Source organism: Rhinopithecus roxellana, chromosome 12, assembly GCF_007565055.1.
Source record: "Rhinopithecus roxellana isolate Shanxi Qingling chromosome 12, ASM756505v1, whole genome shotgun sequence".
NCBI classification, from domain to species: domain Eukaryota; kingdom Metazoa; phylum Chordata; class Mammalia; order Primates; family Cercopithecidae; genus Rhinopithecus; species Rhinopithecus roxellana.
This window is the reverse complement of record NC_044560.1, coordinates 44194160-44211133: the sequence shown is the minus strand read 5'-3', so window position 1 is coordinate 44211133 and position 16974 is coordinate 44194160. Positions and strand designations below refer to the sequence as shown.

At 39.4% G+C, this 16974-nt stretch overlaps 1 protein-coding gene across 2 annotated transcripts in view; it reads left to right on the top strand.

The window, feature by feature from the left end:
* The window catches only part of CACHD1 (cache domain containing 1), a 228110-nt gene that overhangs the window by 194406 nt on the left and 16730 nt on the right, over nucleotides 1-16974 (top strand). For both annotated transcript variants that reach the window (XM_030913272.1, XM_030913273.1), the window contains 8 exons: nucleotides 4484-4626; nucleotides 5272-5453; nucleotides 6562-6672; nucleotides 12057-12179; nucleotides 13648-13747; nucleotides 13838-13954; nucleotides 15870-16030; nucleotides 16365-16451. In XM_030913272.1, coding sequence (XP_030769132.1) covers nucleotides 4484-4626; nucleotides 5272-5453; nucleotides 6562-6672; nucleotides 12057-12179; nucleotides 13648-13747; nucleotides 13838-13954; nucleotides 15870-16030; nucleotides 16365-16451 — 1024 coding nt within the window. The remainder of the gene's footprint in view (nucleotides 1-4483; nucleotides 4627-5271; nucleotides 5454-6561; nucleotides 6673-12056; nucleotides 12180-13647; nucleotides 13748-13837; nucleotides 13955-15869; nucleotides 16031-16364; nucleotides 16452-16974) is intronic.

The window sequence follows — 16974 nt, the reverse complement described above, 5'->3', positions numbered from 1 at the left end:
AAATTACACCAATAGAGTTTGCCCAGACTCTATGAAGAGAACTCAGCTTTCACATTTCTTAGTCACTTTCAGCTTTCTTCTAGTGCTAGGCACAGAGTTTTCAGTGTAGCCCAAAGTCCATAGACGGAGGCACAGATACAGCCCATTAAAGGTAAACATATAAGCATGGGGATATTGAGGTGGGGTAGGGTAGAATAACAATAAAAGGCCTCCAAAGGAATCTATGTAGCATATCAGCAGTAATCTACCACAGATCCCTATCTTCAGAAGGGCTTGGGAATACAAAGATAATTCGAAGGAAGAAAAAAGGAATTTACATTTATTATGTACCAGACATTTTTTATTTTTCATCTGAGTTGACATGTGATTAATTTGGATTTACCAAAGATAATTTTCCCCCAGATAACATAAAATATAGCAAAGCTGAGATTTGACCCACGCACATCTGCTCTGCCATGTGCCAGGCACATACTAGGCATTCGTGGTCTATGTTGTCACCAAACCACAGTATACTCACAGTGCAGTAAAACAGGTATTCTCTTTTTCTGTGTTGAAAAGACTTAGGGTTCAAAACAGTTAATAACTAAGAATCGTGACACAACTGGCCAACTGAGAAGAAGGGGAACCGATGGGAATGAAATCAAGGCTAGAAGTCTGCAGTCTCTAGCTTTCAAATGATAGCACTCGTGTTTGTGTTCCTCCCTTAAATTCCATCCTCGAGAGTTCTGCCTGAACGTGAGATCAGAAGAGCAGGCTGGACTAAGTGGTCTCTTCTGGGATACCTCCCAGCAGTGCTGACAATTTGGATAGAGCCAGTGATGTTGATCCAAGAAGGCAGGATCGTATATTTCTTCGTTTTGATTTGGTCTTTGGGGTTTTGTTCGTTTTTATACAAAAAAATGTTTAAAATTTTCGTATTTTTAAGAAATGCTTTACTGAAACGCTAATGTGTACATACCTCTTTTAAGTTCTGTGTGAGCAGGCTACTGCTGGTGAAAATTAGGTCACTGTTTTGAAATTTAAGACAGTAAAGTACAATAGTTTTCTTGATGAAAAGCGCAAGCCTAGATTTTTTATTTCCTTTGCATAATCTCTCAAAGCTATAGTTGCCAATATGGCAGCCACTAGCCACGTGTAGCTATTGGGCACTTTAAATATGGCTCGTCCAAATTGAGGTGTATGGTAAGTGTGAAGTTCATACTTAATTTTTATATTGATGACATGTTAAAATTATAATGCTATTATAGATATACTGGATTCTATAAGCACATTATTAAAATTAATTTAATACTACTTTTTGCTTTGCTTTTTTTTTTTTTTATTATTTTTACTTGGACAGGAAGTTTTGCTCTTGTCACCCAGGCTGGAGTACAGTGGTGCGATCTTGGCTCACTGCCACCTCCATCTCCTGGGTTCAGGTGATTCTCCTGCCTCAGCCACCTGATTAGCTGGGATTACAGATGCGTGCCACCATGCCAGCTAATTTTTGTATTTTTAGTAAAGATGAGGTTTCACCATGTTGGCCAGGCTGGTCTTAACTCCTGACCTCAGGTGATCCTCCCGCCTTGGCCTCCCAAAGTGCTGGGATTACAGGCACCATGGTGCCCAGCCACTTTTCACTTTTCTTAATGTGGTTACTAGAAAATTTTAAATTACATCTGTGGATTACATTGTATTTCAGTTGGACAGCAAGCACTGTCTCATAGCGATTATTCAGATAATGTAGTTTATGAACTTAATTATTTATATACGATTAACAAGCAGACCATAGGCCAGTGTCTGACTTTCACTGGGAGATCTTGCCACCCTTCCTCACCTGGATGGTAAGGCCCCAGGACAAGGTGGAGAGGTAATCAAGGGCATCTGAGTTAGGATCAGTTGGCAATGAAAATGAACCAAGGTAATTAAAATACAATAAAAAGGGAATGGGAAATATGGGAAGCAGTGGCAAAGTTTCCATTTGATTTCATTGAAGTGGGGGTTTAGAGGCCAGGTCTTAAATATATGTCACCTGTGTTCAAGTGAGTTGACGGAAGGACATCATCTTTCCTGGCACACAAAGAGACAAAGAAAAACTTTTTAAGAGTAAATTATCTAAGGCAATTAAATATGTATATGTGTGTATAAATAAGCATGTCTACCTCCTAGACACAAAGCTTTGGGTTCTGTATCTTGATTCTTTCTCTTTGTGCTCACCCATCTTACTGCACTAGCCTTTTCTAAAATGCCAGTCTCTGTCACTACAAAAGAGACCCACTCCCCAAGCCACCTCTCCTTCTCTTTACTGTAGCCCCATGGCGACTCTTCTGTCTCTGAAGTGAATGTATGCCTTTGACACTTCTTATATTATTGTGTTATTCTTACACTTATTTTTCTCTATTTTCCTTATCCTTTGTCATTCCAATTGGACCCTAACTTCTTTGAGTTCAGGAACTACCCTGTCTCTTTTTGGCATGTCCTTGCGTGGAGAGCCTGCAAAAGAATGTATACATGAATCCACAGCACACTTTTCGAGCCTCTGGTTGTCTTTGCTTTGGTTAATTAATATAATAATAATCTCCCAGGGTAGCCAGTGAAGATACCATCAGAATTAAATGAGACATAACATTATTTAATGTTTTCCGGGAATGGCAGACTAGGTAATTCTAACCCAACCTACTGAGGACAACTATTTAATAAAATTCCTGGATTGAAACATAATCCTGGATTACAATCTTGTAAAGCATCAGAGCTAACATGATAGAGAGGAATTACTGGGCAAAAATCTCAGAGAAAATAAGAACCCAGAGAAGAGAGCCAACACTCAAAGCCACTTTTGCGATGCACGTGTCTACCAATCCAGAAGAAACAGCTGTGAAATTAAACAGTGCTTTACGTAGCTACTTCAGGCAAGGAAGAGAAGCAAAAATCAAATCCAGGGTCCACAAAAGGTGGAGACTCTAATAAATTTTTTACACCCAGTCCCACATACATATATGCTTTTAGCAGAGATTCTAAAAGACTACATCTTTAGGGGAAGGCCTGAAGTTAAATCCGGCCTTGACTTGGGGTTCCTATCATCTGAGTGGTTTGGGGAACTTCAAGCATTAGCCTTTAAAATAGGATTAGTTGAAGTCACGCAGTGCTTAGGTCAGTATCCTGGCTCCTAATTGGGAACTGTTTCCAACACCCTACCTGCTACATCTTGCAGTGTGGCACCGGACAGGATGAAACAACAATCCTCTCTGTAGAAAGATCCCCCATCTTCTTAGGCCTCAAGCTATTTCTACAGATTAGTTTTTAAGTACAATGTCCAGCACAATCAGAGATCTCCAGGCTACCAGGAGACAAGACATGACGTGTGAGAACTAACAAAAGGAGTAGAAGATGCCCTATGTGTTTAAATGAGATAGGACACATGATCATGCTTTCTAAAGCTTTTAAAAATACCGTAAGGTTGAATGGTAGAAAATCTCAAAGACAAAGATTTAGTGTTTTTGTTTTGCACTGCGATTCTTTGTGAGAATTTTTATCTTAAATAGAGAACTAGGATTTTCCTGTTAGATCAGACCAATAATGAAACATGTATACATTAGCTGCTATATTTCTAGAAGCTTTTATGTCAAGTTTGCTGCTACCATCTGAGTAATTTTTATTTGATTTTTGCATTGATTTCACTGTTCCATCTTTCTTAAATACTACTAATATGAATAATAGCTAATACTCATTTGCTTTACAAATATTAACTCATTGAATTCTCACCATAAGATTGCTGCTGTTATCTTCCCCACTATTCAGATGAGAGAAACACACACAGCTAGGAAATGGCTTTAATCCAGACTGACTTCATGTGAGTCATAAGCTGTCCCCTCATTCCTCATAGATATTATATGTGGATCTCAGGTAGTTTGAAGAATTTCTACTCCCAGCACTTGTGTTTATTGGTGCATGTCTTTACCTGTTCATTCTTAGGACCGTAAGCTCCCTGAAGGGAGAGAATGTGGCCCTTTTCCTTTTTAACTCTTCTCAGCGCAGGGCTCTTTGTTTCCTGGTGGAAGATACTAAGCTGCCAACGGGCGCGGTGGCTCATGCCTGTAATCCCAGCACTTTGGGAGGCCGAGGCGGGCGGATCACGAGGTCAGGAGATCAAGACCATCCTGGCTAACATGGTGAAACCCTGTCTCTACTAAAAATACAAAAATTAGCCGGGCGTGGTAGCGGGCGCTTGTAGTCCCAGCTACTCGGGAGGCTGAGGCAGGAGAATGGTGGGAGCCCAGGAGGTGGAGCTTGTAGTGAGCTGAGATCGAGCCACTGCACTCCAGCCTGGGCGACAGAGCGAGTCTCTGTCTGAAAAAAAAAAAATATATATATATATATGTATATATATACATATATATATAAAGCCACCATAGCTGACAGATTGGCAGAGCCCGAGCGATGCTTTGGTTTGGCATGAAATAGAGTCTCTGCATTCTCAGGACTGCTTTGTTTGCTTCTCTTTCAGAAAGTCCCACCGTCATGCTGTCTGCTGGCAGCTTTTCCTCCCCCTATGAGCACCTCAGCCAGCCAGAGACAAAGCGCATGGTAGAGCACTACACCGCCTATCTCAGCGACAACACCCGCCTCATTGCTAACCCGGGCCTCAAAGTAAGTGCTGGTGGGAGCTCCATTTCTGGTGTCCCCCTCCACCGGCCCAGCAGGGGGTGCTGGCAGTGAACCTTTGAAGTAGGAAGCCCAGCTCTGCATCTGTGCCTCTCAGCTGGAGAGCTGCAGGGTATAGCCCAGGGGAGGCTGGTCAGCAGTGACCCTTCTGATGGATTAAGAAGCCCCGTACGCCACGTGGAGAATCTGTTACAGGCCTTAGAAGCACTGGGGTTTTCCAGTGATGCTAGAGAGATGTGATTTAGAGACTAGTGAAACTTTCCCAGCTGTGTTTTACCCAGGGGAAGAAGTAAAGTGCCCCTGCTGTCTCTCAAGATAAATATAAAATTTAAGGAACAAAGCTTTAGGGTTAGTGTGTATATGTGTGTCTACTAATGACTCGCTATAGGATTGTCTTCTCAGAAAGCCTAGCTAGGGTGAACAATTGAGTGATCACACATCCACTGACTATATTTCTGCAAGCTTTTGTTTTCACCAAGTTTGGCTGCATCCATCTGCTGTGGAAAGATTTTTAAAAAGTAATTGGGCTTGGCTTCTCTGCAGCAGAGCTTCGGGAAGCCCTGCCAGCAGCCCACTCTCTTTTCATGTGAGTTTTAAAGGATCCCTGCTATGTCTTCCTTTGTTTCCCAGTTCTCTGTCAGAAATGAAGTAATGGCTACCAGCCACGTCACAGATGAATGGATGACACAAATGGAAATGAGTAGCCTGAACACTTACATTGTCCGCCGTTACATAGCAACGCCCAATGGTGTCCTCAGAATTTATCCTGGTTCCCTCATGGACAAAGCATTTGATCCCACTAGGAGACAATGGTGAGTTTTAGGGGCTTCCATTATCAAAGGTTCTCCCCCAAATCCTGGAGAGACATGGTAAGTACATACAATAAAGCAACTTCAGGCCATTAAACTAAAGAAGATACTTTCGTGGTGGTGAAAAATGTTTCTGAATAATGTTTTCAGTGCAGCATTAACAACAGCTTTGTGGGCTTTTTCTATCTACAGTGTTTTTATCTCTTCATTGAAATTTTGAGCCTGAAATTCTTTATGCTTGGCCATTTTAATTCCTAGTGGTTTGTTTGATTCCTACCTTATGCAAAATGTGTCCCTAGTGGATAGACTTCATTTTACTACACATGATTATGGAGTCAAATTACAGCTTAGGTATGACCTGTGAAAAATGAACACACAAATTCAAAAACATTCTTTTACTTCTAGGCTTTATTTTGACTTTAATTTTCAAAAGCAAAAGCTAACAATGTGCTACAGCATAGCAGGGGAGTCAATTGGACATAAGAACAGAAAGTCTACCTAGTCTCTAAAACATCTCTACCTGTTAAGCTTAGCACTTTGGGATGCCAAGGCAGGTGGATTGCTTGAGCCTAGGAGTTCAAAACTAGCCTGGTAGCATAGCAAAACCTCATCTCTACCAAAAAAAATACAAAAATTAATTGGATGTGGTGGTACACACCTGTAGTCCCAGCTACTCAGAAGGCTGAGGTGAGAGGATTTCTTATGCCTAGGAGTTTGAGGCTTCAGTGAGCCAAGATCACACCACTGCACTCCAACCTGGGCGACAGAATGAGACCCTGTAAAAAAAAAAAAAAAACACACACACACACAAAACAAAACAAAAAAACCAACCAAACAAACAAAAAAAAACTATACTACAGATCTTAGTAAATGCCCAGATATATACTGGGTTCAGTGTCTCTTTTTAAAGTAAGAAGGAATTTCAGATTCTCTTTACTTTTTGTATTGATACTACAGCAGATACAAAAGATGAGAATCCTTTTGTATTTCAGTGTAACCCAAACAAAATTCATTATAAATATTTTTAGACTTATAAGCTCACTTTTCTTTGAAATTTACAGAATAGAGGTGCATACTTTAAAATAACATGACTTTCTTTTGTCTCCATTAGGTATCTCCATGCAGTGGCTAATCCAGGGTTGATTTCTTTGACTGGTCCTTACTTAGATGTTGGAGGAGCTGGTTATGTCGTGACAATCAGTCACACAATTCATTCGTCCAGGTAATATTTTAATTAACCTTATAGTCATTTCTTAAATCTATCAAGGATATTTTGGAAATCTGAATAGAAGAGTACTGACATCAAGGCTTAGAGGCAGAAGCATGACCTTTAAAGTGAGGCAAGCTGGGATTTGAACATCTTCTCTCTCTGTCACCTTCAATTCCATAGCTATCTCCTGACGTCTGTAAAATGGGAATGATACCTACCTCACAAGGTTGTCATGTAAAATGAGTCAGTGAAAGACTATTAGCCCTGTTCTTGGCAGCCATGATGATGTTTATGAAGAAGAAAAGATGTTGGAGTCTAAAGAGCAGTTTGAAGAGATATCCACTTTAAAATGGTGACAGAAATATCAATAGAGGCCTGACAATTATGATTGCCAGAGAGTGTTTCCCAAGAAAAGGAGGATTGTTAATGAAGAAAAACAGGCTGGGTTCATTTGCTCACACTTGTAATCCCAGCATCTTGAGAGGCTGAGGTGGATGGATCACTTGAGACCAGGAGTTCCGGACCAGTCTGGGCAACATAGCAAGACCCTGGCTCTACAAAAAATAAAATAATTAATCAGGCATGATAGTGCATACTTGTATTCCTAGTAACTCAGGAGGCTGAGGCCGGAGGCTTGCTTGAGCCCCCAGAGTTCGAGGCTTCACTCTAGCCTGGGTGACAGTGTGAGATCCTGTCTCAAAAAAAGAAAGAAAGAAAGAAAATACCGAGACATCAAACTTATTGCCTCTTGTATTTGAGTCTAATTCTTTAGAATTTTAAATAAGTTGTTTATTTAGTTTTCTTCTTTAAAAAAAAATTGTCCTTGAAACTATCTCTTGAAAAATTAAAAGGCTTTTTGAAAATTGGTTTTCCCAGAATGTTGTATCAATATCACTGTAAATCTATTTAGAGTGCTTTATGTTTCCTGCTTTTAAGGTTTCAGTATTTAAGCTCCAGATGTCAGTGAAATGTTTGGTGGGGAGGCAAGTCACACACATTGTTTTAATCCCTTCATTATACAAATAGCTATTTTTTCCTAGCAACCAAGAAAGACCATATTTTGACTGGTACCTGTAATGATGCCTTAACATTTATAGGAGGCAGATTTTCTTGCTTAAGTTCATGCTTTTCACTGGTGCTCATTATGTCAAATGATTGACATTCAGTAAAATTCCTCTAACGGAAGTTCATTGGGAGCAAGAATTGGGACACGGTAGGTGTGGAATTTCAGTATCATGGCCTGTGTCTCTGGAAAACGGGGCCCTGCAGCCAGCCAAATGTTGACTCCTTTGTAGGGTATGGTATCTGTCTGACTCTTGTCAGCTTCTCCCATCATATAAGATTTCATATGCAAACCAGTAAACACTTACTTAGAACACATCCCTCGGTGTTTTCATTAACAGACCATGTGTGAAGCACACGCCCACTGATGTCTAAATACAGTGATTTGTCATCCCTCCCATATATTCTAATGGGTTGAGAAAAAGTAAACAAAGGCTGTTTCTTTTGAGGGGACCGCAGTCACCTTGGTCTTTGATTACAATGAAATGGGCCAGAACTGGGCTCTTAAAGATGTTGTTATAGTACAGGGAATCAAAACCCAGGTGTGTCTTAGTCTTTGGGTGACCCAGCTGGCTCCCCTCACCTGGCAGCTTATTATCAAGAGACATTTGCTTTTCTATCTAGACGTATTATTTTTGTTCAGGAGGGCAAGGGCAGGGGCAGATATTTATGCTTGTGTATGCATGTTTACATGCTTTTGTTGGGATTCAAATGGGTGGAAGAATTTTGATTTGGTTTGTTTACAAATATTTATCGTGTTGGTCCAAGTGAATCACAACTTGGAAATATGATGGACTTTCAAGTTAGAAAAACGCAGGTTCAGGCCAGGTGCAGTGGCTCACGCCTGTAATCCCAGCACACTGGGAGGCCGAGGTGGGCGGATCATGAGGTCAGGAGTTCAAGACCAGACTGACCAACATGGTGAAACCCCATCTTTACTAAAAATACAAAAATTAGCTGGGCATGGAGGTGCGTGCCTGTAATCCTAGCTACTTAGGAAACTGAGGCAGGAGAATCACTTGAACCCAGGAGGTGAAGGTTACAGGGAGCCGAGATCGTGCCACTGCACTCTAGCCTGGGTGACAGAGTGAGACTCCATCTCAAAAAATAAAAATAAAAAAATAAAAACCCAGGTTCAGCCAAATGCAGTGGCACATGCTTATAATCCCAGCTACTCTGGAGGCTGAGGCACGAGACTCACTTGAACCAGGGAGGCGGAGGTTGCAGTGAGCCAAGAATGTGCCACTGCACTCCAACCTGGGCTACAGAAAAACCCAGGTTCAAATCCTTCATTTGGTTACTTTTACATCATGGGTTGAACCTACGCAAGTTTAACTAGAATATAATAAGAGCAAGAACCAACAGTTGAAATCCTGGATTCTGCCTCCTGAGTCACTTGGTGAATGTGTATATTCCCCAGAATTAGTGTCTGCTCTTGCCCTGCGCAATATGAAATCCCATGCACCTGGTTGTTTGAATATTTTGCTTAGCAGAGTGTGATTTTACTATTTAGAGCTGTGCATTTTTCAATCAACAGAGTTTAAAATGCAAGGCAACTACCTCTGATGGTGCTCAAGCAGAGCAACTGTGACTTTGATGGATGCATGGATAGATAGGCTTTGCAAAGGTTTTTTCTCAAATGATTACTGATGATGTTGGCCTTGGGTGCCAGCTTGAGAACTTCATCACCCCTAACATATGGTTCTACTCCCAAAAAGTAGATTTTCCATTTACTGTTTGCATGACTATAAACAAATTCTTTTCACCTTTGTTTCCCCACTTAAGAAAGTTAGATATTAGAGCCTACCTCAAATGATTATTTTTAAAGATTAAATTAAATAATATATGTCAATCTCCTAGAACAGTGCCTGGTATCTGGTAAGGGCTCAATAAATGTTAAGCACTTTTATAATAATGTTTTGTGACCTCTTTGACCTCATATGTAAAACAGAGGCCGTAATACCTGCATTGAACTGATAGGATGAGAATTAGAGATGATACATGTCAAGTGCTTACTACTGTACTTAAAAGGTCGAGTCCCAAATAAATGACAGTTATTTTTATCATGCTATTTTTGCTTTAAACTTCTGACATTTTAGGTCAGAAGAGAAAGCCTAAGCTTATATTCAGCTTGTTGTGAAGCGGTCCCATGCACTCAGTTTTCAGTGGTTTGGCTGAGAATTAGAGGCATTTTCTAATTCAACACTCACTTATCAGTTACTCATAGTAAGCTTTCATGTGATTCTTTCATATAGATTTTTAGTCCCCTGAGAATCTGGGTTTGCATTCTTTGGAGAAGAGTGGTGCTGCTAGGGATGAAGTACAGTCATTGAGTAAAGGATGGGTTAGATGTGTCTTTGGCTGTGAAAATCTCATGGAAGTATTGCAAACAGTCTGGTCTGTTGTACTTAGAAATGTAGATTTGGTGTGATTTCTTTTTTCCAGTATCTTTCTTTATGAGTTGCTATGGTAGCAGTGTACCCATCTGAAATGCAGGTGAAAATATGAATCCTAGACTTACGTAGGCAATATACATGCTGTTGCTTTAGCATGTTTATCATTTTGAAGCAGATGGCAGTTATACAAGAGAAGTTTAGAAATAAAATTACCTTATACCAAAACATCTAAGTGCTATCTTTCACCGAAGTAGCTGTAGTGTTGTAGAAAGAGCCAGTTGTGAATACTGGTCTCTTCCATAAATAAAAGGTGATCTGACCTATCTTATGTGTTTTTGCCATTGTAAGCTTAATCTTGTATTTATAAAATGGGAACTATGATTCCTTTATGGCTTTTTCACGGATAGTTAAATAGTATAAAGTTGCTTGGAAACTCTTGAATGCTCTGCAGATCTAAGAAGGCAGTTTAACTTCATGGTATATGCTTTGGAGTTGAAGACACTTAAGTTTAAATCCCTGCTTCCACTGGCCCGTTGTTGTGTGTCAGTAGTCCCAGCTACTTGAGACTGGGGCAGGAGGATCACTTGAGCCCCAGGAACTTGAATCTAGCCTGGGCAACATAGCAAGACCCCATCTCTTACAAAAATAATAAATACATTTCTGCTTCTACTAGTTATTCACTGTGTGACCTTGGCCAAATACCTAATTTCCCCAGGCTTCAGTTCTCTGGAAATTATAATGCCTTGTAAGATTGCTATGAGAAATAATTATGATTTTTGTGATTTTTCTTTGGATATTTTCTTTATAAAGAAATTAGGCAGGTGGGTGATGCTAAATGATAGGCTCTTAGAAAGTCCTGTGTTGGGTAAACTGCAGATTCCCAGCCACAAGAGTGTGGGGAGTTCGTTAGTCATGTAGCACATGCCCTCCCAGTTAGCCATGAGCATAGATTAAAAAGAGCTAAGGTTCCAAGTGAGAAGTCCACACTTCTGACACACCCAGCAATTTCTTGAAGTACGTTTTCTCTGAAAGAGTAATAAGTTTATTGTTAACCCATGCCTGAGGGTTCAACTTCACTGTTTAGTTTTCTTTAGCTTAGCTTCTTTTTTTTAGGTGTTCACTGTAAATACACCATCTCATTTAATCCCAATGACAGCCTTATAAAGTAGGTACCATTTTCAGATGAGAAAACTGAAGCTTATAAAGGTGAAACAGCATTCCATAAGCCACATATATAGAAAGCAACAGGGCCAAGATTTGACTTCAGATCTGCTGATTCCAGAGCCAAACAAGTTAGCGCTGTGTTTTACTGCCCAATTTTCTCTTCCTTGACTGTTAAGAGTAGCAGGGTGGAATGGAGAAAGCACTGGCCTATGGAGCAGGACAGTCTTGTTCTAGGATATGAGCTGTGCTCTGAGTAGAGTCAACCTTAATGTTGGGGAAAGAAAACTAGACTAGCCATTGTTCCTCCTAAGTTTTGTATGACCTTACACCAGTCAGTTAACCTTTGTGAGACCTCAGTTTTCTTATCTAAAAAATGCAGTAAATAATAAGGGTGTTGCTAAGGGGGATTTTTTTTTATCTAGAGGTTTGTTGGAAGTAGCCATAGTAGTCATGCATCCAACCTCCCTCCTGATGCCTCTGCGCCCATATTTTTGTCAGTCGAGCCACTCTCGGAACATCGTATTTCACAGCTGCTCAGGTTTTGGGCCACTCTTATTTAGACAGTCCTGCGTTAAGTCTCAAATTTTTTTCTCTCATAAAATTTCCATGTTGTGTTAAATCAGTCACTTAGTTAATCATTTTTGTAGGTGGGAGAAGTAGGGAGGAACAGTGGGAAGGTATTTCTAATACCAAACAATGTCCCTGGGACTGAACATAACTTTTGTCTTTAAATAAGCCATGCCTATTTTTCTCATTGATCTTTTTCATATAAAGTACACAGCTGTCTTCTGGGCATACTGTGGCTGTGATGGGCATTGACTTCACACTCAGGTACTTCTACAAAGTTCTGATGGACCTGTTACCAGTCTGTAACCAAGATGGTGGCAACAAAATAAGGTAAGCGTGTTAGGGATGCTATTTCCTTTCTAGCTGCAGAAATTTAAAAATAGATGTCAGGTATCTCTAGTTGAATGGGAACAGCATAGCTATGGTCAGGACTAGAAATTGAATTCATGGCCTGGGTTTTCTGTTAAGAAAGTTTTTGTTCTTTTTCTCTTCTTTCGTTTTTCTGAGATGCATACTGTTTATGATTTAAACAGACAGATTCAGCACACAACAAGAAAAGTAACTGTAGCATGGAATGCACCAAAAGCTCTTATTTCCCTGGAAGTCAGTAATTAGAGGCTTCCCATATCCTTGGTACTAGAAAGACCAGAGGGGACTCTTGGGTAGGACTTTTGATGTTAACTTTGTCATTAAACCAAAGTCTTTGTGACATTTTCAGCTGCTTAGACTGTTCCTTTTACATTTCCCCAGAAACAGACCATGGAACCAAAAGTCTCTGCCTCCTGGATTTCAAAAGAACATGTCTGATCAAAGCAAGGGCATTCTCTTGATTTAATGCAGGCTGCTTTTAAAAATAGCTTTCTTAGTTCCATCTCATGGTTCACGCTTCGTGTCATTGGCCCTTATGGGGAAATGCAGAATTCCTGGCAAACTGATATCACTAATGTAAAGTAAAATAAAGCAAAATACAGTCTTGATTAAAGCAGTTCTAGCTTCATTTATTGTTTCTATCAAATGTAGATCAAATATAGTAGTCCCCCTCTTATCATTGGTCTCGCTTTGTGAGGGTTCAGAACCACAGCATAATATAATAAGATATTTTTATAGAGACAGACCACATTCATATAACTTTTATTACTATTATAATTGTTCTATTTTATTATTAGCTAATGTTGTTAATCTCTTACTGGGCCTAATTTATAAATTAAACTATCCTAGGTAAATATATATAGGGAAAAAACCATATATATAATAAGGTTCAGTACTATCGGCACTTTCAGGCATCCATTGGGGTCTTGGAACATATCTTCCACAGATAAGGGAGAAGGACTACTGTATATTTTTTATACATCCCCTGCATGTTGTTATTTTATGTGTATTTATTATTGAAAGAAGAAATTATATGCTTTACTTCAAATCTGTAGGTAGAAGTACTCAAGGCTACTTCCTTTAGGATCTGCTTCCCTGGAAAAAAGAACAAACTTCCCATTCATATATCTTTGCAAAAGGTCTGAGTCCATCTTACTTGGGCTGTTTGGGCACATTTTGTATAAACTATGTAGGTGACCACAGAGTCAGGTGTAACTCTCACCTTAACTGTATTCTAGGTGACCCACAACTTTTAAAATCATGTACCCGTCTACCTGCCTGCCAGCTTCCCTTCATTTTTCCAATGAGTATTTATTGAGAACCTGGGATAAATACAGTTTGTTTCAGGGCTAGCAAGATAAATGCTCTCTGGATACGTTTAAAAAAGGACAGCTGACATGAATGAGGGGCATGACTTGTTTTGGTATAGGTGCTTCATAATGGAGGACAGGGGTTATCTGGTGGCGCACCCAACTCTCATCGATCCCAAAGGACATGCACCTGTGGAGCAGCAGCACATCACCCACAAGGTATTTGTCACAAAGCTGAGCAGCTCAGTTCTCCAACCGCCTGCAGCTCACTACATGGCGTATGTCTTCTGTTCTCTTTGGCCTTGGTAGGAGCCCCTGGTAGCAAATGATATCCTCAACCACCCCAACTTTGTAAAGAAAAACCTGTGCAACAGCTTCAGTGACAGAACGGTCCAGAGGTTTTATAAATTCAACACCAGCCTTGCGGTAAGTTGATCTGATTCCTTAACTCTCATTTTTCCATCCCATTATGGAACATGAACTGGAATCATGGCTGATGTCTGTTTCATTGCCTTAGAATTACAGAATGACAGGAGGAGACAGGACCTTAGTTCCGGTTCCCAGTTTGGCGATTGGGAGATATAAAGCTCAGAGTAGAAAAGTGAATGTTTTAAGGTCTCACAGTTGGTATTTTGTTTTGGTTTTGTTTGTTTAAAGACTTACCCAATCTAAGCCCTTTGAAATATCTGCTGAAGTTGGTTCCCACACTCTTGTATAAATATATATGGCACCATGTGTTTCTCTCTTCCTGTCTTCTGGGGATCACTCGGTCTCCTTAAATTCCCAAGGCCAAGTTAGGTCAGTTCTTGATCATTTGCCCTATGAGATGGGAAGTCTCATGTAAATCATCTGAAAATAATGTCTGTTTTTAGCTTAGAGTATTCTGTATAATTTGAGTTGCTGCAAATTTACCTGGTTATGGTTAAAGATCTTAAGGACATTCTCATTAATTTATAAATAATCCTACTTGGGAGAAAGCTAAATGGGGAATGATAGAACATTCAAAAAGCTACTTACAGGAAGTAGGTTTTTTATTTAGAATAGGCATTTATGTCAGTCATTAAGTATGTAATTAATTTTTAAAATGTACTGGGTTAAATTAAAAATCCTAAACTGAGTCTCAAAAACTCTATTGCAGAAAACAATTATCTGGTGGAAACGAGAAATTTAAAAAATGAATATATTAATAGAATAGTGTGTTCAAAGCAAGGGAAGTCATTATTATCCTGTTCAGACCCCATACCATTTTGAGAAGCACTCTCTTTAAAGGAGACATTGACAAATGAGACTGCCAAGTAAGGTTGTCATAGGAAAGTCTGACTTACTTTGCCTATCTTCTATCATTTATGCAATGGTTTCTGGAGTCTTCAGCACACAATGCCAGGATACTCCGGTAGATACTTCTCAGAAGGCACATTTGAATAATTTAATGGCTGAAGTTATTCCCAAATGGAATTAGAGCATTCCTGAGTACTCGGGTTGTCAGGACTCCAAGATTGTGATACTGCTTATATTCTAGAGGTGGGAATTTCTCCAGACAGTGAGAAATTCATGTAGACCTCTAAAAACCCATCCAGTGCTATGATTCTCAGAACTAAGCTCATCCTCACCAAGCATCTGTACAGGATGGATGGCATGGAAACAAGCTTCAGGTGAAATTGCCTAGTGTATCTGACACACATGCAGAAAAAAGATTACACGCAACTCTACAATACCACTTTGGAATCTTTGATTTTGTAATATGGTAAACAAAATTGACAGTTCAAGAAACTGGCTATCACATATTCTTGTTATGGAGTGAAGAAAAGGGATACTTGATTTAGTTGGATTATTTAAATATTCTAGAAGCAGAAATTTGCCTCTTAGAGAGGTTTGATTTTTAAATAATTTGATTATTCTAAAAGGAAAAGGGTTCATCACCCAAAAAAGGGAAATGCATGATTTGTGGTTAATTAGGTTTGCATGTGAATAAATTTTAACTGTTCCTTCCCTGAAAATTGTCTTTTATTGCTTCTTGAAGTATTCATTTTCCTGGTATACTATTATATGTTAAGAAAAAACAGATTTTATTAACAGCTATAAAATTTATGTTTGTGTAAGCACAGATAAAAGAATGCATAGTATATACACAGCCGTTCAATGGGAGTTATCTCTGATTATGAATAATTTTTATTTTCTAAATTTTTCACAGTGACTATATATTTTTAACAGTGACTTTTGTAATCAGAAACATTTTATTTTAAGCTATTTTCCATGGGTAGCTGAAGAGTTGTTTTCACCAAGGTAGGGCTGAGTCTTTGCATTGCTGTCTGTCATTTCTGATACCTTGATTGTTCTGTAGGGGGATTTGACGAACCTTGTGCATGGCAGCCACTGTTCCAAATACAGACTAGCAAGGATCCCAGGAACCAATGCGTTTGTTGGCATTGTCAATGAAACCTGCGACTCTCTTGCCTTCTGTGCCTGCAGCATGGTGGACCGGCTCTGTCTCAACTGTCACCGGTAAAAATGCAGTGGGTCATATTCTGTGTTCACCACGCTGTTTAATATTTCAACTGATGTCAGGAATTTTGAAGTGCAAAATAAACAGAAAGTGCTGGTGTGTGTCCTGAAGAAAAGTCACAGTTACAAAGGCACTTAGAGCTGTGCCGTTTGCAGCATCCTTGTCCAAAGAACAATGGATTAAGGCCATTTATGTATTTAACCTTTGGCTGTAAATCCTTTTTACTATCCTTTTAAACTAGCTCAGAGCTTCGTTATTTTGCTTCCCCAATACATGTACAATATACAGTTTGCCATTGTCCTTCTGCATAGTAACTTTCTTTTTGCTCTTCAGAATGGAACAAAACGAATGTGAATGTCCTTGTGAGTGCCCTCTAGAGGTCAATGAGTGCACTGGCAACCTCACCAATGCAGAGAACCGGTAAAACAAATAATAATAATAATACGTATATAATACTGTGAGTCTCTTATAGATTTGTTTTGAGATAGGGCATATAAAGATGATTCATTCTAATGATGGGACGGTTCAGTGAGCCAGAATTCAAGCTCAGTAGTGCCATAAAATGATGTCTGTTTTGAGATTTAAATTTAACTGCTGTAAAAGTATTGAGTGTATGTGCTACATACAAAAAATGTGAGAATGTTTCAAGCATTTACTAAGTGTCTACCATGTGTTGAGTACTTTATGTATATTAAGTCACTTAGTGTTTTAGTTAACCCTGTGATAAATATGCAAGTGTTTTTCACATATGTATGATGTGTTCACACATAATAACAGCATTATTTATTTATATCAGTGACAGATTTTAACACCAGGAAAATAAATTCTGATAAACCCCTTCTCTAGAAATTAAGAGTGTCATGTGTGTTTGTATTGTGCGTGTATACTTGTTTGTTGAGACATGGTCCCGCTCTGTTGCTTAGGATGGAGTGCAGTGGCGCAA